Raw genomic sequence first — 23,987 nt, forward strand, 5'->3', positions numbered from 1 at the left:
AGGCTGCTGGTTAGGCTGCTGGTTAGGCTGCTGGTTAGGCTGCTGGTTAGGGTACTGATTAGGCTACTGGTTAGGCTACTGGTTAGGCTGCTGGTTAGGCTACTGGTTAGGCTGCTGGTTAGGCTACTGGTTAGGCTACTGGTTAGGCTGCTGGTTAGGCTACTGGTTAGGCTACTGGTTAGGCTGCTGGTTAGGCTGCTGGTTAGGGTACTGGTTAGGCTGCTGGTTAGGGTACTGGTTAGGCTGCTGGTTAGGCTGCTGGTTAGGCTGCTGGTTAGGCTGCTGGTTAGGCTACTGGTTAGGCTGCTGGTTAGGCTGCTGGTTAGGCTGCTGGTTAGGCTACTGGTTAGGCTGCTGGTTAGGCTGCTGGTTAGGGTACTGATTAGGCTACTGGTTAGGCTACTGGTTAGGGTGCTGGTTAGGGTGCTGGTTAGGGTACTGGTTAGGCTACTGGTTAGGCTACTGGTTAGGCTGCTGGTTAGGCTACTGGTTAGGCTACTGGTTAGGCTGCTGGTTAGGCTGCTGGTTAGGCTGCTGGTTAGGGTACTGGTTAGGCTGCTGGTTAGGGTGCTGGTTAGGCTACTGGTTAGGGTGCTGGTTAGGCTACTGGTTAGGGTGCTGGTTAGGCTACTGGTTAGGGTACTGGTTAGGCTGCTGGTTAGGGTACTGGTTAGGCTACTGGTTAGGCTACTGGTTAGGCTACTGGTTAGGCTGCTGGTTAGGCTGCTGGTTAGGGTACTGGTTAGGCTGCTGGTTAGGGTACTGGTTAGGCTGCTGGTTAGGCTGCTGGTTAGGCTGCTGGTTAGGCTACTGGTTAGGGTGCTGGTTAGGCTACTGGTTAGGGTGCTGGTTAGGCTACTGGTTAGGGTGCTGGTTAGGCTACTGGTTAGGGTACTGGTTAGGCTGCTGGTTAGGGTACTGGTTAGGCTGCTGGTTAGGCTGCTGGTTAGGCTGCTGGTTAGGCTGCTGGTTAGGGTACTGGTTAGGGTACTGGTTAGGCTGCTGGTTAGGGTACTGGTTAGGCTGCTGGTTAGGCTGCTGGTTAGGCTGCTGGTTAGGGTACTGGTTAGGCTGCTGGTTAGGGTACTGGTTAGGGTACTGGTTAGGGTACTGGTTAGGGTACTGGTTAGGGTACTGGTTAGGCTGCTGGTTAGGCTGCTGGTTAGGGTACTGGTTAGGCTGCTGGTTAGGCTACTGGTTAGGGTACTGGTTAGGCTGCTGGTTAGGCTACTGGTTAGGCTGCTGGTTAGGGTACTGGTTAGGCTGCTGGTTAGGCTGCTGGTTAGGCTGCTGGTTAGGCTGCTGGTTAGGCTGCTGGTTAGGCTGCTGGTTAGGCTGCTGGTTAGGGTACTGGTTAGGCTGCTGGTTAGGCTACTGGTTAGGGTACTGGTTAGGCTGCTGGTTAGGCTGCTGGTTAGGCTGCTGGTTAGGCTGCTGGTTAGGCTGTTGGTTAGGCTGCTGGTTAGGCTGTTGGTTAGGCTACTGGTTAGGCTGCTGGTTAGGCTGCTGGTTAGGCTGCTGGTTAGGCTGCTGGTTAGGCTGCTGGTTAGGCTGCTGGTTAGGCTGCTGGTTAGGGTGCTGGTTAGGCTGCTGGTTAGGGTACTGGTTAGGGTACTGGTTAGGCTGCTGGTTAGGCTGCTGGTTAGGGTACTGGTTAGGCTGCTGGTTAGGCTACTGGTTAGGGTACTGGTTAGGCTGCTGGTTAGGCTGCTGGTTAGGGTACTGGTTAGGCTGCTGGTTAGGCTGCTGGTTAGGGCTGCTGGTTAGGCTACTGGTTAGGGTACTGGTTAGGCTGCTGGTTAGGGTACTGGTTAGGCTGCTGGTTAGAGTACTGGTTAGGCTGCTGGTTAGGCTGCTGGTTAGGCTGCTGGTTAGGCTGCTGGTTAGGCTGCTGGTTAGGGTACTGGTTAGGCTGCTGGTTAGGCTGCTGGTTAGGCTGCTGGTTAGGCTGCTGGTTAGGCTGCTGGTTAGGCTGCTGGTTAGGCTGCTGGTTAGGCGACTGGTTAGGCTGCCGGTTAGGGTACCGGTTAGGCTGCCGGTTAGGGTACCGTTAGGCTGCTGGTTAGGCTGCTGGTTAGGCTGCTGGTTAGGCTGCTGGTTAGGCTGCTGGTTAGGCTGCTGGTTAGGCTGCTGTGCGCCTCCACTGACAATAGATGCCATAACCAGTTGTGTTACCGCTAAGACCAGCTTCTAGTCTTCAATACCACCAGTAGCGCTGCCTGAAACTGGCACATTGGCGCACGGTTTGAAGGACACCTAAAATATTTCCACCTCTCCCGCCTCAGTGCAAGCGAGCTGATGAATAAAATAATGTATGAACTCACTAACTGGAAGTGGCTCTGGATAAGAGCGTCTGCTAAATGACTCACTGACTGGAAGTCTCTCTGGATAAGAGCGTCTGCTAAATGACTCACTGACTGGAAGTCGCTCTGGATAAGAGCGTCTGCTAAATGACTCACTAACTGGAAGTCTCTCTGGATAAGAGTGTCTGCTAAATGACTCACTGACTGGAAGTCTCTCTGGATAAGAGCGTCTGCTAAATGACTCACTGACTGGAAGTCTCTCTGGATAAGAGCGTCTGCTAAATGACTCACTGACTGGAAGTCTCTCTGGATAAGAGCGTCTGCTAAATGACTCACTAACTGGAAGTCTCTCTGGATAAGAGCGTCTGCTAAATGACTCACTAACTGGAAGTCGCTCTGGATAAGAGCGTCTGCTAAATGACTCACTAACTGGAAGTCGCTCTGGATAAGAGCGTCTGCTAAATGACTCAAATGTAAATGTAATATAAGAGAAGGTATATTAAGCAGAGCGCTGGCTTTTACAAGTTGAAATGTACATGTACATTTAAGTCATTTAGCAGACGCTCTTATCCAGAGCGACTTACAAATTGGTGCATTCAATTTAGGATAGCCAGTGGGACAACCACTTTTTATTTTTTATGGGGGGGTGGGGGAAGAAGGATTACTTTTATACTATTCCAGGTATTCCTTAAAGAGGTAGGGTTTCAAGTGTCTCCGGAAGGTGGTCAGTGACTCCGCTGTCCTGGCATCGTGAGGGAGCTTGTTCCACCATTGGGGTGCCAGAGCAGCGAACAGTTTTGACTGGGCTGAGCGGGAACTATGCTTCCGCAGAGGAAGGGGAGCCAGCAGGCCAGAGGTGGATGAACGTAGTGCCCTCGTTTGGGTGTAGGGTCTGATCAGAGCCTGAAGGTACGGAGGTGCCGTTCCCCTCACTGCTCCATAGGCCCCAAGTGTGTTGTATAGGGGGTCAACATATAGGGGTTATAGGTCATAGTGGATAGTCTGCTGACACCAAGTGTGTTGTATAGGGGGGTCAACAGTTTTTCCTGAGCATGTGACTCGACCAGAAAACCCCAGATATTCCTTCGTTAAAGCCGATAAACACATTGTTAGTAAGTTGTGTGACGTCTATTCTGTTAATGGTACAACTCTAAGCTGTGACTATGTCCTTGTGTTCCAGCTGGTTCTGGGGACCTGTGGTGACCCTACAGGACTGCCTGGCTGCCTTCTTCGCCCGGGACGAGCTGAAAGGAGACAACATGTACAGCTGTGAGAAATGCAAGAAGTGAGCACCTCCCAACTCAAGACTTTAAAAAGGATATTTAAATTATTGTTAGATACATGACTGAATGGAACTTCTACACGAATAAAGATTTAATAAAGACTGCTTTTCTTTATTCTCATAGATTACGGAATGGAGTGAAATTCTGCAAAGTTCAGAGTGTACCAGAGGTGAGCGCTCCATGACGTTCATCATGTCACAGCAACTAAATCAGAGTCGGTTCATTATTCAACGACTCTTTCAATTCAACATCATTATTACATTTATTTGTAATCCCGTCCAGATCCTGTGTATCCACCTGAAGCGGTTTAGACATGAGCTGATGTTCTCCACTAAGATCGGGACTCATGTCTCCTTCCCATTGGAGGGCCTGGACCTGCAGCCCTTCCTGGCCAAGGACAGCTCCGCCCACACCACCTCCTACGACCTGCTGTCGGTCATCTGTCACCATGGCACCGCCAGCAGTGAGTGTTCCTCCGTCCGGGCCACTGGCCAAGCCCCCTCTGAGATGGGAGGATGTTACAGAGCATTCAGATAGAAATGTATGAACGTAGAATAGGTATGGTAATGTCTAGATTGGGGAGTTGTCTCAGCTCTATTTGTTATGAACGTAGAATAGGTATGGTAATGTGTAGATTGGGGAGTTGTCTCAGCTCTATTTGTTATGAACGTAGAATAGGTATGGTAATGTGTAGATTGGGGAGTTGTCTCAGCTCTATTTGTTATGAACGTAGAATAGGTATGGTAATGTGTAGATTGGGGAGTTGTCTCAGCTCTATTTGTTATGAACGTAGAATAGGTATGGTAATGTGTAGATTGGGGAGTTGTCTCAGCTCTATTTGTTATGAACGTAGAATAGGTATGGTAATGTGTAGATTGGGGAGTTGTCTCAGCTCTATTTGTTATGAACGTAGAATAGGTATGGTAATGTGTAGATTGGGGAGTTGTCTCAGCTCTATTTGTTATGAACGTAGAATAGGTATGGTAATGTGTAGATTGGGGAGTTGTCTCAGCTCTATTTGTTATGAACGTAGAATAGGTATGGTAATGTGTAGATTGGGGAGTTGTCTCAGCTCTATTTGTTATGAACGTAGAATAGGTATGGTAATGTGTAGATTGGGGAGTTGTCTCAGCTCTATTTGTTATGAACGTAGAATAGGTATGGTAATGTGTAGATTGGGGAGTTGTCTCAGCTCTATTTGTTATGAACGTAGAATAGGTATGGTAATGTGTAGATTGGGGAGTTGTCTCAGCTCTATTTGTTATGAACGTAGAATAGGTATGGTAATGTGTAGATTGGGGAGTTGTCTCAGCTCTATTTGTTATGAACGTAGAATAGGTATGGTAATGTGTAGATTGGGGAGTTGTCCTCAGCTCTATTTGTTATGAACGTAGAATAGGTATGGTAATGTCTAGATTGGGGAGTTGTCTCAGCTCTATTTGTTATGAGCGTAGAATAGGTATGGTAATGTCTAGATTGGGGAGTTGTCCTCAGCTCTATTTGTTATGAACGTAGAATAGGTATGGTAATGTGTAGATTGGGGAGTTGTCTCAGCTCTATTTGTTTTGAACGTAGAATAGGTATGGTAATGTGTAGATTGGGGAGTTGTCTCAGCTCTATTTGTTATGAGCGTAGAATAGGTATGGTAATGTGTAGATTGGGGAGTTGTCTCAGCTCTATTTGTTATGAGCGTAGAATAGGTATGGTAATGTCTAGATTGGGGAGTTGTCCTCAGCTCTATTTGTTATGAACGTAGAATAGGTATGGTAATGTGTAGATTGGGGAGTTGTCTCAGCTCTATTTGTTATGAACGTAGAATAGGTATGGTAATGTGTAGATTGGGGAGTTGTCTCAGCTCTATTTGTTATGAACGTAGAATAGGTATGGTAATGTGTAGATTGGGGAGTTGTCTCAGCTCTATTTGTTATGAACGTAGAATAGGTATGGTAATGTGTAGATTGGGGAGTTGTCCTCAGCTCTATTTGTTATGAACGTAGAATAGGTATGGTAATGTGTAGATTGGGGAGTTGTCTCAGCTCTATTTGTTATGAACGTAGAATAGGTATGGTAATGTGTAGATTGGGGAGTTGTCTCAGCTCTATTTGTTATGAACGTAGAATAGGTATGGTAATGTGTAGATTGGGGAGTTGTCTCAGCTCTATTTGTTATGAACGTAGAATAGGTATGGTAATGTGTAGATTGGGGAGTTGTCTCAGCTCTATTTGTCCTGAATGTTGTTGAACAGATATTGTAGTCTGACTTTGTCAGGTAGGTTATTGTTTTTGGTTGGCACTCCTATGATGTATAATGAAAGACTGAAAGTGATTCATTGAGATTAGGATACATCCATGCAGTGGTTGAAGTTACTCTCACTACCATGCTCTTCCTGTCTAGCTAACTGCTACTCCGTGTTTATAGCCAAGTCATCGTTACTCATTGTGGATTTATTACTTGTGTTATTATTGTTCTGTTATTGAAAAAAAATAAATCTCTGCATTGTTGGGATGTAAGTAGCATAGCACTCTTAGTCTATACCTGGTTACTAAGCATCACTCTTAGTCTATACCTGGTTACTAAGCATCACTCTTAGTCTATACCTGGTTACTAAGCATCACTCTTAGTCTATACCTGGTTACTAAGCATCACTCTTAGTCTATACCTGGTTACTAAGCATCACTCTTAGTCTATACCTGGTTACTAAGCGTCACTCTTAGTCTATACCTGGTTACTAAGCATCACTCTTAGTCTATACCTGGTTACTAAGCGTCACTCTTAGTCTATACCTGGTTACTAAGCGTCACTCTTAGTCTATACCTGGTTACTAAGCGTCACTCTTAGTCTATACCTGGTTACTAAGCGTCACTCTTAGTCTATACCTGGTTACTAAGCATCACTCTTAGTCTATACCTGGTTACTAAGCGTCACTCTTAGTCTATACCTGGTTACTAAGCATCACTCTTAGTCTATACCTGGTTACTAAGCGTCACTCTTAGTCTATACCTGGTTACTAAGCGTCACTCTTAGTCTATACCTGGTTACTAAGCGTCACTCTTAGTCTATACCTGGTTACTAAGCATCACTCTTAGTCTATACCTGGTTACTAAGCATCACTCTTAGTCTATACCTGGTTACTAAGCATCACTCTTAGTCTATACCTGGTTACTAAGCGTCACTCTTAGTCTATACCTGGTTACTAAGCGCCACTCTTAGTCTATACCTGGTTACTAAGCGTCACTCTTAGTCTATACCTGGTTACTAAGCATCACTCTTAGTCTATACCTGGTTACTAAGCATCACTCTTAGTCTATACCTGGTTACTAAGCGTCACTCTTAGTCTATACCTGGTTACTAAGCGTCACTCTTAGTCTATACCTGGTTACTAAGCGTCACTCTTAGTCTATACCTGGTTACTAAGCGTCACTCTTAGTCTATACCTGGTTACTAAGCATCACTCTTAGTCTATACCTGGTTACTAAGCATCACTCTTAGTCTATACCTGGTTACTAAGCATCACTCTTAGTCTATACCTGATTACTAAGCATCACTCTTAGTCTATACCTGGTTACTAAGCGTCACTCTTAGTCTATACCTGGTTACTAAGCATCACTCTTAGTCTATACCTGGTTACTAAGCATAGCACTCTTAGTCTATACCTGGTTACTAAGCATCACTCTTAGTCTATACCTGATTACTAAGCATCACTCTTAGTCTATACCTGGTTACTAAGCGTCACTCTTAGTCTATACCTGGTTACTAAGCATCACTCTTAGTCTATACCTGGTTACTAAGCATAGCACTCTTAGTCTATACCTGGTTACTAAGCGTCACTCTTAGTCTATACCTGGTTAATAACCTCCTCCTCTCCCCCCAGGTGGTCACTACATAGCCTACTGCAGGAATGACCTGAATAACCTGTGGTATGAGTTTGATGACCAGAGCGTCACCGAGGTGTCAGAGTCCTGTGTCCAGAACGCTGAGGCCTACGTCCTCTTCTACAAGTAAGACACAAAACCATACAATTACATAAGTCATTTATAGACAAAACCATAGAATGACACAGTCATTTAATAGGATCTCTGTGCACAAAGCAACACAGCATAACCACCAACCCAAGAGCAAATCTATGATGTAATGATACCCTGTGGGGTGACTTCCTGTTTACAGATTTGAGCCTCCCTTGAGGCAGTGGCAGCGTTACAGATTATCATTTACACTGAACAAAAATAGAAACGCAACATTTTAAAAGATTTTACTGAGTTAGTTAATATAAGGAAATCAGTCAATTGAAATAAATTCATCAGGCCCTAATCTATGGAGTTTACATGACTGGGAATACAGATACGCATCTGTTGGTCACAGATACCTTTTTTTAAAAGGTAGGGGTGTGGATCAGAAAACAGTCAATATCTGGTGTGACCACCATTTGCCTCATGCAGCGCGACACATCTCCTTCACAGAGTTGATCAGGCTGTTGATTATGGCCTGTGGAATGTTGTTCCACTCCTCTTCAATGGCTGTGCGAAGTGGCTGGATATTGGCGGGAACTGGAACACGCTGTCGTACACATCGATCCAAAGCATCCCAAACGTGCTCAATGGGTGACATGTCTGGTGGGTATGCAGGCCATGGAAGAACTGGGACATTTTCAGCTTCCAGGAATTGTGCACAGATCCTTGCGACATGGAGACGTGCATTATCATGCTGAAACATGAGGTGATGGCCTCTCCGGTCCAGTTCTGGTTTAGGACCTATTTAACCGGTCGAGAGTTGTTGTTTTTTGTCACCCTTGGTGAACATAACTCAGAGAAAATACTTATCACATGTGGCGTTCCATAGGGTTTGATTTTGGGTCCGGTACTGTTCAGTTTATATATGTTACCCCTTGGCAGCGTTATCAGAAAGCACAGCATTGATTTTCACTGCTACGCAGACGATACACAACTTTACATTTCTGTGTCACCAGAGGATTTTAGCTCCATGGATAAATTTGACTGTATTATTGATTTAAATACTTACACTAATTTTTTTTACATTTTAGTCATTTTAGCAGACGCTCTTATCCAGAGCGACTTACAGTTAAGTGAGTGCATACATTTTCATACTGGCCCCCCGTGGGAAACGAACCCACAACCCTGCCGTTGCAAGCGCCATGCTCTACCAACTCAGCTACAGGGGACTACTTGGATGGCTCACAACTTCCTCCAGCTAAATCAAAACAAGACCGAGGTACTTGTTGTTGGAGCCAAAGCACAGAGAGAGAATCTGGCCGCACATTATAATTCACTGGCAATAAAGATGAAACACCAGGTTAAAAACCCAGGTGTTATTTTAGATTCTGAACTAAATTTCGAATCGCACATTAGGAATGTGACCAAAACAGCTTTTTACCGCCTGAGGAACAATGCCAAGTTGCGGCCGTTTCTAACTCGGGCTAATAAAGAGAGACTCTAATGGTTTTTAAATAAATCCACGATTGTGCACCCCAATACATGTCAGTCATGCTTTTAAGTTATATACCCAGTATACATTCAATTATCTGGCAACAGCTCTGTTGGAGATTCATGCAGTCAGCATGCCAATTGCACGCTCCCTCAAAACTTGCACATTTTAGTGGCCTTTTATTGTCCCCAGCACAAGGTGCACCTGTGTAATGATCATGCTGTTTAATCAGCTTCTTGATATGCCACACCTGTCAGGTGGATGGATTATCTTGGCAAAGGAGAAATGCTCACTAACAGGGATGTAAACAAATTTGTGCACGTAATTTGAGAGAAATAAGCTTTTTGTGCGTACGGAACATTTCTGGGATATTTTATTTCAGCTCATGAAACATGGGACCAACACTTTACATGTAGCGTTGATATTTTTGTTCAGTATAATTGTTTTCTGTAAGAAAGGAAGTTGTCCTGCTGTGCTACAGACCCTGACTAGTGCCAATCTGATTTCCTTTAGTTTAGCGTTAATGATGTGTGTTCCCCTCCAGGAAGAGCAACGAGGACGCTCCGAAGGAGAGGAGGAGGGTGACGGGTCTACTCAACATGACGGAGGCCAGTCTGCTACAGTTCTACGTCTCCAGACAGTGGCTCAACAAGTTCAAGACCTTCGCTGAGCCTGGACCTATCTCCAACGACGACTTCCTCTGCTCACACGGAGGTGCAGAGATAACTATATCTAGCTGAATCTGTCAGTCAACCAACCAATCAATCGATGGCTTGTACTAGTCAGTCATTTTATCAATAAAAGTTGAGAGAAAAGGAAATGGGGCCTAATCAAATCAAATCAAATTTCTAGCTCCGACAGTGCAGTAATATCTAACAATTTCACAACATATACCTAATGAATGTGTCTACTCAGTGTTATTGACTAAATGAAGCTCATAATATAGTGTGTTTAAATGGTGTTGTGTTATCAGGTGTGCCACCTGCCAAGGCAGCGTTCATCGATGATCTGGTAGTGATGCTGCCTCAGAATGTGTGGGACCACCTCTACAGCAGGTAGATATTCTAATGAAGAGATAATGTCCTAACCTCTACAGCAGGTAGATATTCTAATGAAGAGATAATGTCCTAACCTCTACAGCAGGTAGATATTCTAATGAAGAGATAATGTCCTAACCTCTACAGCAGGTAGATATTCTAATGAAGAGATAATGTCCTAACCTCTACAGCAGGTAGATATTCTAATGAAGAGATAATGTCCTAACGTCTACAGCAGGTAGATATTCTAATGAAGAGATAATGTCCTAACCTCTACAGCAGGTAGATATTCTAATGAAGAGATAATGTCCTAACCTCTACAGCAGGTAGATATTCTAATGAAGAGATAATGTCCTAACGTCTACAGCAGGTTAACACCCATTAGAGATACATTATATTCTAGTTAAACTATTATGCCCAAGAGGCTGAAGTCTGTAACTGTGGTCACTGGTCAGGTGTGTTACTAAGCTGTGATTGGTCTGTTCAGGTACGGAGGCGGGCCTGCTGTCAACCACCTGTACGTGTGTCACACCTGCCAGACGGAGATTGAGAAACTGGAGAAGAGACGCAAGACTGAGTTGGACATGTTTGTCCGGGTAAGGATTAATATGGTGGAAATTGCCTCTAATTTTAAATCAATGGAGAACGGTGCACAAATTCCGCTAACCTTCCCGAAATTCCCAGGATTTCCTGCTTATTCCCCCCCCCTCCTGATTCCTGGAATCTTCGAACCAGGATTTCTGGAAAACCTGTGAATTTCGGGAAAGTTAACAGAATTTTGCTATTCCTAGTGGGGAATCAGAAGGCAGCTTGTGTGTGAAGGGCTATTCTCTGGTCTGATGAGCTGACTGATGGTGTCTGTGCTGAAGCCTTAGAATGACTAGAAGGGGCCCTCTGCCCCAGCGGGAGACCAGGGGCTGGGGCTGAGACCGAGACAGTGGGTCATCATTAATGCATGGAGACAGATGGACCTGCTGTCAGCTAAATACCACCCATAATACAGACACACTGACTGACTGCAGCTAATACCTGTACTATCTGGCTTGCCTACTACTAAGTTAAACTGCGTACTGTGTACTAATTGTACTACGTACTGTTAAGTATGCAGTATGCCACGGCCGAAACGTTGTGCAGGTTTCTTTTTTCTTTCAACTGATCCAGCTGTTACCAAGATGGCTCAGATGTGCAAGTGCATTTTTGACATTTGAAAGTTAAACACACCAAGAGTAGATATACTGGTATCAATAAATAAATAAATATATATATATACAAACAAGAAACTATTTTCAGTGGGAAAACAGAAATCCACTTTGGGTTGAAAAAAAAGGACTTAAAATAATGAAAATGAATAAAATAATAGCTATAAATAAAATGCATACTTAATCATGGCCATAAGGCAGGCCTCCCTGGCAGTCACTTCCTCCTCCCGCCTCGACATCTGGACCCCTCTGGGAGGGAGAGGAAGCTGCAGTGTATTATCTCCCACCTCTTCTTCACCCATGCAGGTGACAGCTTCCCCTCCAGCCCACACTCCTTCACAAAGATCCTGAAAAGACACAAGATGAAGTACAACATTAACCAAAACATGAGCCAAGTAGAGTTGTCAACTTTCTGTAGCTAGCTAGACTGCCACATACTTCATCAAATTGGAGTGCCAAGGTGAAACCGTAACGAGTGCAGCTTACCATTACTTTCACCATAACACAGGGGTGAAATCATTACTCCAAACAGTTCCGTTTTGCAATGAAAACTAGCGTTTTCTTGTGAGGCCTGTGGGCGTCCTAGAGCAAAAACAACCGACGTGTTCGTGAAAGTCTCACCTTTCCTCAGATTGGTAGCTCAAACTGTTCGGACGCTACAGACGATTTTGTGAGAAGACAGATTTTCTGGATGTCTCATGGTCTGACAAACACCGATCCATCTCTGTCACCTTTCACCCCAGATGCCGAAGTGCGACATCGGTGGATGCGGTTTGCAATGCGAGTGTCCAAAGCTGTCAAGGCAAAGGGTGGCTACTTTCAAGAATCTCAAATATAAAATATACACTGCTCAAAAAAATAAAGGGAACACTTAAACAACACATCCTAGATCTGAATGAATGAAATAATCTTATTAAATACTTTTTTCTTTACATAGTTGAATGTGCTGACAACAAAATCACACAAAAATTATCAATGGAAATCAAATTGATCAACCCATGGAGGTCTGGATTTGGAGTCACCCTCAAAATTAAAGTGCAAAACCACACTACAGGCTGATCCAACTTTGATGTAATGTCCTTAAAACAAGTCAAAATGAGGCTCAGTAGTGTGTGTGGCCGCCACGTGCCTGTATGACCTCCCTACAACGCCTGGGCATGCTCCTGATGAGGTGGCGGATGGTCTCCTGAGGGATCTCCTCCCAGACCTGGACTAAAGCATCCGCCAACTCCTGGACAGTCTGTGGTGCAACATGGCATTGGTGGATGGAGCGAGACATGATGTCCCAGATGTGCTCAATTGGATTCAGGTCTGGGGAACGGGCGGGCCAGTCCATAGCATCAATGCCTTCCTCTTGCAGGAACTGCTGACACACTCCAGCCACATGAGGTCTTGCATTAGGAGGAACCCAGGGCCAACCGCACCAGCATATGGTCTCACAAGGGGTCTGAGGATCTCATCTCTGTACCTAATGGCAGTCAGGCTACCTCTGGCGAGCACATGGAGGGCTGTGCGGCCCCCCAAAGAAATGCCACCCCACACCATGACTGACCCACCGCCAAACCGGTCATGCTGGAGGATGTTGCAGGCAGCAGAACGTTCTCCACAGCGTCTCCAGACTCTGTCACGTCTGTCACTTGCTCAGTGTGAACCTGCTTTCATCTGTGAAGAGAACAGGGCGCCAGTGGCGAATTTGCCAATCTTGTTCTCTGGCAAATGCCATACGTCGTCCTGCACGGTGTTGGGCTGTAAGCACAACCCCCACCTGTGGATGTCGGGCCCTCATACCACCCTCATGGAGTCTGTTTCTGACCGTTTGAGCAGACAAATGCACATTTGTGGTCTGCTGGAGGTCATTTTGCAGGGCTCTGGCAGTCAGTGTTGCTTCCTAAGGGGACAGTTTGATTTCACAGAAGTGTGATTGACTTGGAGTTACATTGTGTTGTTTAAGTGTTCCCTTTATTTTTTTGAGCAGTGTATTTTGATTTGTTTAACCCTTTTTTGGTTACTACATGATTCCATATGTGTTATTTCATAGTTTTGATGTCTTCACTATTATTCTACAATGTAGAAAATAGTAAAAATAAAGAAAAACCCTGGAATGAGCAGGTGTTCTAAAGCTTTTGACCGGTAGTGTAGGTGATGGAGATCAGATCCTTCCCCTGAAACACACACTCTGGTCCCCCGTTGTGACCATTTTCCCAAGCATCTCTGTGCAGTCAGACCTTTTGATTATTTTGTGCCACCAGGGCCACAATAATATGCCCCCTCTCTGATTGTCCGAGTGTGACCCCCTCCCCATGGGTTACTGCAGCCAGTGTTGCCAGTACTGCCACTACCTGGGTGGGGGTACCCCACCGGAATCCCCACCGGCTAGGTACAAGGTCGTCAAGGTTCTCATTAGCAGCTTTGAGGATTTCCTTGTATATTATGCTCTCCCATCAGGGGGCTCTGGCTTTGTAGGACCAACCCTGCCAGGCAGGCTCAGAATCTTGAGGGGGCGGTGCTGCTCTAGTAGGTCTCTGACCGTATTTATCTTTCTGTTTCGGCTGCATATAGGCAACTCACAGCAGGTCCATAAAACAGATGGGGACTTCTCTTTGGTGTGTGGGTCGCTCAGGTGGGTGTCTAGGATATAGGATTGGGGACCGTTCCATCGTGATAGGACAATAAAACAATTAATTAGATGTATCTTTTATTTTAAAATATATATCCCTCATCTGCACAAAATTGAAAGCTCTCTCTCACAACCCCTGCTCACAGACACACGTTGGTTCTGGGATATGAAACCATTTCCTTTCTCACTCACTTAACGCCACACTTATTCAAACACAAAAACGCACACCACACCTTCCATCACGATTCATCCCCCCATCCCCCCATACTGTGCCTTCTATGTCTTCTGTTTGCTGTGGTTTTTATCTCCACTATGTTGATGGAATACTTTTGTGTTCCAATTAGTTATATTTGAAGATGTATTATTTTGCTAGTTTATGTTGTCTTAGTATTCCTATACAAAAAAAAATGAAATAATAATATTTTAACAGTTATTCTCCTCTGACTGCAATTTCGACAGTTCTTCATTTCGCCACTAGAGGGTGATCAGCCGATTTCTAGGGGTCTGTGCTCCCGAAGTTGTTGACTGTTTTTGTGCTTGCCAGTTAGCTAGTAGTTCTCGGCTGTTAACAGCCAATGGATAGCAGTTTGTTACTGGTGATAGAAACTGATGTTTGCCATCATTTTTTGTAATTACTGAGTTATTTAATGTAACAAATGAAACATTAAACCTCGTAAAAACATTTCATGGTAACTTCTTAAACACTTCATTTAGACCAGATGTTTATTTGAAACAGGTGTGTGCCGTTGCCCAGCTAGTAGAAGGTTAAGTCGGCTATTTGAGACTCTTAATTTAAGTTTTATGGTAGCCATTTTTATTTTATTTTTTATTTGTATCTTATCTTTAACTCTGCATTGTTGAAAAAGGACCCGTAAGTAAACATTTCACTGTTAGTCTACACCTGTTGTCTACAAAGCATGTGACAAATAAAATGTGATTTGAGATCTAGCTATCAAAACTCGCAGCCCCCCTCTTCCAATGCATTTTGGCTGTGAAATTCCCAACAAGTGTGCAAGAAATTGTACCAGGTGAAAATTTGTATAACATCCTGGCATTTATAGCATACTAGATTTTTGAGAGAGAGAGAGAGAGAGAGAGAGAGAGAGAGAGAGAGAGAGAGAGAGAGAGAGAGAGAGAGAGAGAGAGAGAGAGAGAGAGAGAGAGAGAGAGAGAGAGAGAGAGAGAGAGAGAGAGAGAGAGAGAGAGAGAGAGAGAGAGAGAGAGAGAGAGAGAGAGAGAGAGAGAGAGAGAGAGAGAGAGAGAGAGAGAGAGAGAGAGAGAGAGAGAGAGAGAGAGAGAGAGAGAGAGAGAGAGAGAGAGAGAGAGAGAGAGAGAAAGAGAGAGAGAGAGAGAGAGAGAGAGAGAGAGAGAGAGAGAGAGAGAGAGAGAGAGAGAGAGAGAGAGAGAGAGAGAGAGAGAGAGAGAGAGAGAGAGAGAGAGAGAGAGAGAGAGAGAGAGAGAGAGAGAGAGAGAGAGAGAGAGAGAGAGAGAGAGAGAGAATCTCTAACAGAAAACCAAAGAAAAGTAATAACAGTGATAAATGGTTTGATGAAGAATGCAAAAACCTAAGAAAGAAATTGAGAAACCTATCCAACCAAAAACATAGAGACCCAGAAAACCTGAGCCTACGCCTTCACTATGGTGAATCACTAAAACAATACAGAAATACACTACGGAAAAAGAAGGAACAGCATGTCAGAAATCAGCTCAATGTAATTGAAGAATCCATAGACTCTAACCACTTCTGGGAAAATTGGAAAACACTAAACAAACAACAACACGAAGAGCTATCTATCCAAAACGGAGATGTATGGGTAAACCACTTCTCCAATCTTTTTGGCCCTATAACAGAGAACAAACAGCAAAAAAATATACATGATCAAATGCAAATCTTAGAATCAACTATTAAAGACTACCAGAACCCACTGGATTCTCCAATTACATTGAATGAACTACAGGATAAAATACAAACCCTCCAACCCAAAAAGTCCTGTGGTGTTGATGGTATCCTCAATGAAATGATAAAATATACAGACCACAAATTTCAATTAGCTATACTTAAACTCTTTAACATCATCCTTAGCTCTGGCATCTTCCCCAACATCTGGAACCAAGGACTGATCACCCTAATCCACAAAAGTGGAGACAAATTTGACCCCAATAACTACCGTGGGATATGCGTCAACAGCAACCTTGGGAAAATCCTCTGCATTATCATTAACAGCAGACTAGTTCATTTCCTCAGTGAAAACAATGTACTGAGCAAATGTCAAATTGGCTTTTTACCAAATTACCGTACGACAGACCACGTATTCACCCTGCACACCCTAATTGACAAACAAACAAACCAAAACAAAGGCAAAGTCTTCTCATGCTTTGTTGATTTCAAAAAAAAGCTTTTGACTCAATTTGGCATGAGGGTCTGCTATACAAATTGATGGAAAGTGGGGTTGGGGGGAAAAACATACGACATTATAAAATCCATGTACACAAACAACAAGTGTGCGGTTAAAATTGGCAAAAAACACACACATTTCTTTCCACAGGGCCGTGGGGTGAGACAGGGATGCAGTTTAAGCCCCACCCTCTTCAACATATATATCAACGAATTGGCGAGGGCACTAGGAACAGTCTGCAGCACCCGGCCTCACCCTACTAGAATCTGAAGTCAAATGTCTTCTGTTTGCTGACGATCTGGTGCTTCTGTCACCAACCAAGGAGGGCCTACAGCAGCACCTAGATCTTCTGCACAGATTCTGTCAGACCTGGGCCCTGACAGTAAATCTCAGTAAGACAAAAATAATGGTGTTCCAAAAAAGGTCCAGTTGCCAGGACCACAAATACAAATTCCATGTAGACACCGTTGCCCTAGAGCACACAAAAAACGATACATACCTCGGCCTAAACATCAGCGCCACAGGTAACTTCCACAAAGCTGTGAACGATCTGAGAGACAAGGCAAGAAGGGCCTTCTATGCCATCAAAAGGAACATAAAATTTGACATACCAATTAGGATCTGGCTAAAAATACTTGAATCAGTTATAGAACCCATTGCCCTTTATGGTTCTGAGGTCTGGGGTCCGCTCACCAACCAAGAATTCACAAAATGGGACAAACACCAAATTGAGACTCTGCATGCAGAATTCTGCAAAAACATCCTCCGTGTACAACGTAAAACACCAAATAATGCATGCAGAGCAGAATTAGGCCAATACCCGCTAATTATCAAAATCCAGAAAAGAGCCGTTAAATTCTATAACCACTTAAAAGGAAGCGATTCCCAAACCTTCCATAACAAAGCCATCACCTACAGAGAGATGAACTTGGAGAAGAGTCCCTAAGTAAGCTTGTCCTGGGGCTCTGTTCCACAAACAGACCCCACAGAGCCCCAGGACAACAACAACAACACAATTAGACCCAACCAAATCATGAGAAAACAAAAAGAGAATTACTTGACACATTGGAAAGAACAAACAAAAAAACAGAGCAAACTAGAATGCTATTTGGCCCTAAACAGAGAGTACACAGTGGCAGAATACTTGACCACTGTGACTGACCCAAACTTAAGGAAAGCTTTGACTATGTACAGACTCAGTGAGCATAGCCTTGCTATTGAGAAAGGCCGCCGTAGGCAGACCTGGCTCTCAAGAGAAGACAGGCTATGTGCACACTGCCCACAAAATGAGGTGGAAACTGAGCTGCACTTCCTAACCTCCTGCCAAATGTATGACCATATTAGAGACACATATTTCCCTCAGATTACAGCGATCCACAAAGAATTCCAAAACAAACCCAATTTTGATAAACTCCCATATCTACTGGGTGAAAAACCACAGTGTGCCATCACAGCTGCAAGATTTGTGACCTGTTGCCACAAGAAAAGGGCAACCAGTGAAGAACAAACACCATTGTAAATACAACCCATATTTATGTTTATTTATTTTCCCATTTGTACTTTAACTATTTGCACATTGTTACAACACTGTATATATACATAATATGACATTTGAAATGTCTTTATTCTTTTGAAACTTCTGAGTGTAATGTTTACTGTTAATATTTATTGTTTATTTCACTTTTGTTTACTATCTACTTCACTTGCTTTGGCAATGTTAACACACGTTTCCCATGCCAATAAAGCCCTTAAATTGAAATTGAATTGAGAGAGAGAGAGAGATTTCTAATCTAAGTGAAATCATGATCTCCCGTTTCTTACTTTCAATCATATTTCTTCCTCTACATCTCTCCCTCCATCTCCCTCTCTCCTCCCCCCACCAGCTGAACAAGGCGTTCCAGGAGGAGGAGTCTCCAGTGGTCATATACTGCATTAGCATGCAGTGGTTCAGAGAGTGGGAGGGCTTCGTCAAGGGAAAGGACAATGGTGAGTGGTTGGTTCAGAGAGTGGGAGGGCTTCGTCAAGGGAAAGGCCAATGGTGAGTGGTTGGTTCAGAGAGTGGGAGGGCTTCGTCAAGGGAAAGGCCAATGGTGAGTGGCTAGAGCACTGGGAGTCCCTAGCTGTGGCCTCAGGACTAGCAGTGAATGGTAGTAAATTCATATAGAAGGACAAATGCCTCTTCAAATTTTATGACAAAATGTATGCACTCACTAAGAGCGTCTGCTAAATGACTTAAATGTGAAAATGTAATCTAATCTCCTCTTTATATTAAATGGAATCCAAAAATGTAGTATTTAAGGATGTAATATGTGTATTAATTGTTTTGCCCTCTCTTAAAGATCCACCAGGACCAATCGATAACGCCAAGATAGCGATCAACAAGAATGGCCATCTAACACTCAAACAAGGTAAGAGCCAGACGCTGTCAACTTTCAATTAAACTCTCCCAACATATACCCTGCTGTGTTGCCCTGACATGACTAGATGATTATTATTATTATTATGACGTCAAGGTGAGTGTTGACCCCTTTTGGACTCTGGGGAGATTATTAGGCAGGTAGCTTAGTGGTTAAGAGCGTTGTGCCAGTAATCGAAAGGTCGCTGGTTCTAATCCCCGAGCCGACTAGGTGAAAAATCTGTCGATGTGCCCTTGAGCAAGGCACTTAACCCTAATTGCTCCTGTAAGTCGCTCTGGATAAGAGCGTCCGCTAAATGACTAAAATGTAAATGTAAATGATTAGGACTGTGATGATTATAATGACATGGGGTTAACCGTGTCTTGACTCTGGGCAGGTTGAGTTTGTAATGTGTATAAACCGTCTCTGTGCTGCTCCTCTAGGCGCCGACTCGGGGCAGATCTCGGAGGAGACCTGGAACTTCCTCCACTCCGTCCACGGAGGGGGTCCGGTCGTCACGGTCCGGCCCAACGTCTCTCACCCCGAACCAGAGGCCTCCTCGCAGTGCGAGGAGAAGATCGAGGTGGAGACGCGCTCTGTTTAACACTACATAACTAACTACCCCAACAGGAAACCCCAACGCCAGCCCTGAGGAAAACAACAACAACAACTAAAGCCTTTTATTTTGCACTTGGCTTTTTATTTCAAAAGCATTCGATCAAAGGACTTCCTTAACCTTGACCACCGCAACATGACAGCTCTTCTTGACTGTTGGGCAGAAGGAATAAACATGTCTGAAAATGATATGATGACAGTCATGTTTGTACATAGATGTATAAATATCTCATTTCTATTAGCACTGTAGAATAATGGATGGAAACGGTGTCCGGTCGTTTCCAGAACCAAGCATTTATGAATTTTGTGTGCAGCTAAAATGATTTTTCTGCATGCCATGTTCATTTTTTTGTTTTCTCTTGACCAAAATTGAGCCGATGTCACTCTTAGACGTCAATCTTATGTCTTGTGTGGTGTAAGTGGAAAAGCTAGAAGAATCACAATGCATCTTACCCGTCCTTAGGGGAAATAAAATACTGTCCAAGAATTGAATGGTTAGATAAGTACAAGCTCTTACATGTTCCTTAAAGTGAAGAAAGATCTTAAAGATTATAAACAAGGGATATACTAAGTAACTAGCGGTAACTAGACGTGACCCTGGACAACACCCTGTCGTTCTCCGCTAACATCAAGGCGGTGACCCGATCCTGTAGGTTCATGCTCTACAACATTCGCAGAGTACGACCCTGCCTTACACAGGAAGCGGCACAGGTCCTAATCCAGGCACTTGTCATCTCCCGTCTGGATTACTGCAGTGGTTGTCCCACTGGCTATCATAAGGTGAATGCACCAATTTGTAAGTCGCTCTGGATAAGAGCGTCTGCTAAATGACAAATGTAAAAATGTAAACGTAGGCTATGTAGTCGCAAGAAGGACTGGTATGTTTTTTCACTGTAGATGGGTGAAGATGATGGCATGCTCACAATGTCTATGTATTTCAATGTAGCAGTGCATCATGGTTAATAATATAATAATAATAGAATGGTTAGAAGAACTAACGTGAGTCCAGAGTCCCACCACTTCCTTATTCACCCCCCCCATTGGCCAGACCAGGGGGGCTGATTTACTGTATGTCCCAAATGGGATCCTATTCCCTATATAGTGCACTACTTTTGGCCAGAGCCCATGGGAAATAGTGTGCAGGCATATGATGTTAATAGCCTTTTTGTAAAAAAAAAAAAATGTGGTCGGTATGCTTAGTCAGTAAAGAATGCATGCTTTAGAGGGGACCCCACTCACTCAAACAAGCCAGGGTTGGGGTCAATCCCATTTCTATTTAGGAAGTAAACTGAAATTCCAATTCCGGTTTTCCTCAATGCTTCTCTGTGAGAAAAATGTGGAACGGAATTCAAATGGAATTGACCCCAACCCTGACGCACTTAAATTGCATGTAAAACTGCTCTCACTGCATAATATGTACTCGATGAATCACAAACTTCTGTGGACATCTTTTGTCTTTGAAATGTACAGAATTACAAACGATCAAATCATAATCTTCATCAGTTTTGTCAGTGAAAGAAGGCATTCATTTGTGTATAAGGGTATGGTGTTGCTTATGGTATGTGGTCACTGAAAGGCCAAGGAAGCGATGTAAAGAATGCTGTAGCCATGTGAACTATATGGCCTAATGCAGATTACTAAACACGTCTGTTCTGATTGGCTGATTCTGGTTCTATGATTCTATTAAACCCTGACGATGAAAGGGAACTGTTGAATAGTGTAACTGTTCTGTCCAAACATGATTTCTCTACACCTGTTTGTTTTACCTACCATGTAATAATAGTAATTGCAGTGCATGTTATGGTTTTAAGATCAAAGTACAACATTTTGTATGGAAACGTACATTTCATTCAATTGTGGACCAAAAACATGTCTATCATCACGTCATTTTTAGCAACTAATAGGAGCATCTCATCAAAAAAAAGATTCTGAACTACTAATTTAATTATAAGGGACCCTTTATTTCTGGGTTATGAATAATGATTAAGATTACTTTTGAATTATTCTCAAAATGTGCATGTGGCAACAACATTTTACTATGATAGAACCATTGTCTCAGATGTGAGACATTGCATTGGGTGCAACGGGCCCCACAACATTTGGTCACCAAGCCATGGTTTGGCCCATAGACCTCCTCTCTGCAACAGCGAACAAACCTCCTCTCTGCAACAGCGAACAAACCTCCTCTCTGCAACAGCGAACAAACCTCCTCTCTGCAACAGCGAACAAACCTCCTCTCTGCAACAGCGAACAAACCTCCTCTCTGCAACAGCGAACAAACCTCCTCTCTGCAACAGCGGAAAATGTAGTGTTGCATTTTGATGAGCGCGGCCGGTCGTGGAGCACACTGTGTGCAGCACACGATTCGCGGAAGTGAGGTGAGTAATTCTCCAACTAGCTTCATAAACCGTTTTTCAATAAACGATTAATCGGTCGCAATCAAGTGTGATCGGAAGTGAAGCGTAAACTTATGTACTCGACATTTTATTATGAAGTCGACCAATAGTGAGGCCGTTATACATGCGAATGGTTTAGGAAAGTTGTTTCACGGAACAATCGGCTGTTAGCCGCTGTTAGCAAGCTGCAGCCTCACTGCGTGTATCCCTGCTACCCAACCACCAACGTTTTAGCTAGCCCTGTATCAACTAACTTGGTTTAGTGTTCGCTAACTTGTCAAATACCTTTTAATTTGCATAAACTATTACTCACTAGCTTACCGTTATTTTACGACTAGTACGACCGATATATAGCTAGTAAATTGGCAAGTTATCCGGCGCGCCAATGCAATGTAGCTAACCGCTAGTTAGTTTTATTTCATGTAATAAAGCTAGCTAACTTGTTAGCTAACGTTTTCGTTATCCGGCCACTTGCAAACTGTGCAAGTTTAACAGAATACATTTGTTGAGAAAAGCAAACAGTTCATGGTGCATAATGAATTAGGTTGCGACCAACCTTGCACATTTTGTCCGCTTTACATTGCCTTTTTATGGGTTGGATAGCATGTGGGCTAACGATAGCGGCTACACGTTCCAGCTCATGTTAGCCAGCTAACGCTAACTTGCTAGTTTGAATTGGTAGAAGATAGCACACTAACTACCACGGAGTAGTTAGTTAGCCACTATTTTTTTTGCAAACTAACTCTGCAAACGTATTGGAGATGGTTAACTAGCTTATTGGACCTTCGCGCATCAGTGTTGTGAAACTTTGGTGTGGGGCTCGACGTGCTCCCTGGCTGCAGTGAGGGTTTGGTTTAGTCAGGAAGGCCTACTGAATTGAGTTATTTGGTGAAGTAAATAACACAGATGAGGGTTTGAACAAAACTAACTAAATACTCCACTACATTCTGAATTAGTTAAGTTTGATCATATTCACACACCTAACCTGCTAACAACTCCACCGTTTACTATCAATCAAGAAGGCGGTAGTTGTCTGCTGTTGTTTCACACGCCGTTTTCGTCGTTGTGACTTTTTGTTTACGCGATTTGAAAACACGACAAATATGTATTGAAGAATACGATCATCACTGTCAAGTGTTGCGTTTCTACAATACAGAAAGCCAGTGTGCTCAGCTAGTGGAAGCACGTGTCCATTTAAAGTTCATATCATGCAACATGCGCCCTAGGCAGGAAGTAACTTATGCTTGACAGGTCCAACTCAAGTTTACACTTCTTTGAGCCTTTGTTTGTTGACGTTTTGCCAGACACTTGCCACAGAAAGTTCACCAGGCCAGTTGCACTTGGCCAAAAAGGGGTTGTGTTGAAATGGGACCCTATTCCCTACATAATGTACTACTTTTAACCAGAACCCTATAGAGCCTGTGTTCCCTAGTGAGTAGGGTGCAATTTGAGATGTCGCCAAGGTGCAACCTCAGGAGTCCATCAAAACTTCAGTAGTAAGAGTTGCCGTGTTTATTTCACACACGTTGTAACTTCAAAATAAACGGTTTACTCATTATGGCATGCTCAAAGTTAGTTCCTCTAGGCTTATTTACAGTTGAACTAGTTTATTAGATTCACAATGCCTCATAGATACTCTGCCTGCATGAGCAAATATGATCAAGTCCACTCCATGCCTGAAATCATGAACACTGGACGTGGCCCAAATGGCCCCTTATTTAGAGCCCTGCTTTTGGCCAGGGCCCATAGGCAGTTGTTCTCATACTCCTATACAGCTGTATGAAACAGAATACCCGTTAAGCTACCTGTTAATAAATACCCGTTAAGCTACCTGTTAATAAATACCCGTTAAGCTACCTGTTAATAAATACCCGTTAAGCTACCTGTTAATAAATACCGTTAAGCTACCTGTTAATAAATACCCGTTAAGCTACCTGTTAATAAATACCCGTTAAGCTACCTGTTAATAAATACCCGTTAAGCTACCTGTTAATAAATACCCGTTAAGCTACCTGTTAATAAATACCCGTTAAGCTACCTGTTAATAAATACCCGTTAAGCTACCTGTTAATAAATACCCGTTAAGCTACCTGTTAATAAATACCCGTTAAGCTACCTGTTAATAAATACCCGTTAAGCTACCTGTTAATAAATACCCGTTAAGCTACCTGTTAATAAATACCGTTAAGCTACCTGTTAATAAATACCCGTTAAGCTACCTGTTAATAAATACCCGTTAAGCTACCTGTTAATAAATACCCGTTAAGCTACCTGTTAATAAATACCCGTTAAGCTACCTGTTAATA

At 43.5% G+C, this 23,987-nt stretch overlaps 1 protein-coding gene across 3 annotated transcripts in view; it reads left to right on the forward strand.

Moving 5' to 3' along the window:
* usp33 (ubiquitin specific peptidase 33) overlaps window positions 1–19,947 on the forward strand; it is an 83,493-nt gene extending 63,546 nt beyond the window's left edge. For all 3 annotated transcript variants that reach the window (XM_041842954.1, XM_041842956.1, XM_041842955.1), the window contains 10 exons: window positions 3,484–3,588; window positions 3,710–3,755; window positions 3,869–4,049; window positions 7,458–7,584; window positions 9,570–9,739; window positions 9,999–10,080; window positions 10,550–10,658; window positions 18,158–18,260; window positions 18,614–18,682; window positions 19,114–19,947. In XM_041842954.1, coding sequence (XP_041698888.1) covers window positions 3,484–3,588; window positions 3,710–3,755; window positions 3,869–4,049; window positions 7,458–7,584; window positions 9,570–9,739; window positions 9,999–10,080; window positions 10,550–10,658; window positions 18,158–18,260; window positions 18,614–18,682; window positions 19,114–19,274 — 1,153 coding nt within the window. In that variant the 3' untranslated portion in view covers window positions 19,275–19,947. The remainder of the gene's footprint in view (window positions 1–3,483; window positions 3,589–3,709; window positions 3,756–3,868; window positions 4,050–7,457; window positions 7,585–9,569; window positions 9,740–9,998; window positions 10,081–10,549; window positions 10,659–18,157; window positions 18,261–18,613; window positions 18,683–19,113) is intronic.
* Window positions 19,948–23,987: the final 4,040 nt, after the last annotated feature.

Source organism: Coregonus clupeaformis, chromosome 21 (genome assembly GCF_020615455.1).
Source record: "Coregonus clupeaformis isolate EN_2021a chromosome 21, ASM2061545v1, whole genome shotgun sequence".
In the NCBI taxonomy this organism is placed as follows: domain Eukaryota; kingdom Metazoa; phylum Chordata; class Actinopteri; order Salmoniformes; family Salmonidae; genus Coregonus; species Coregonus clupeaformis.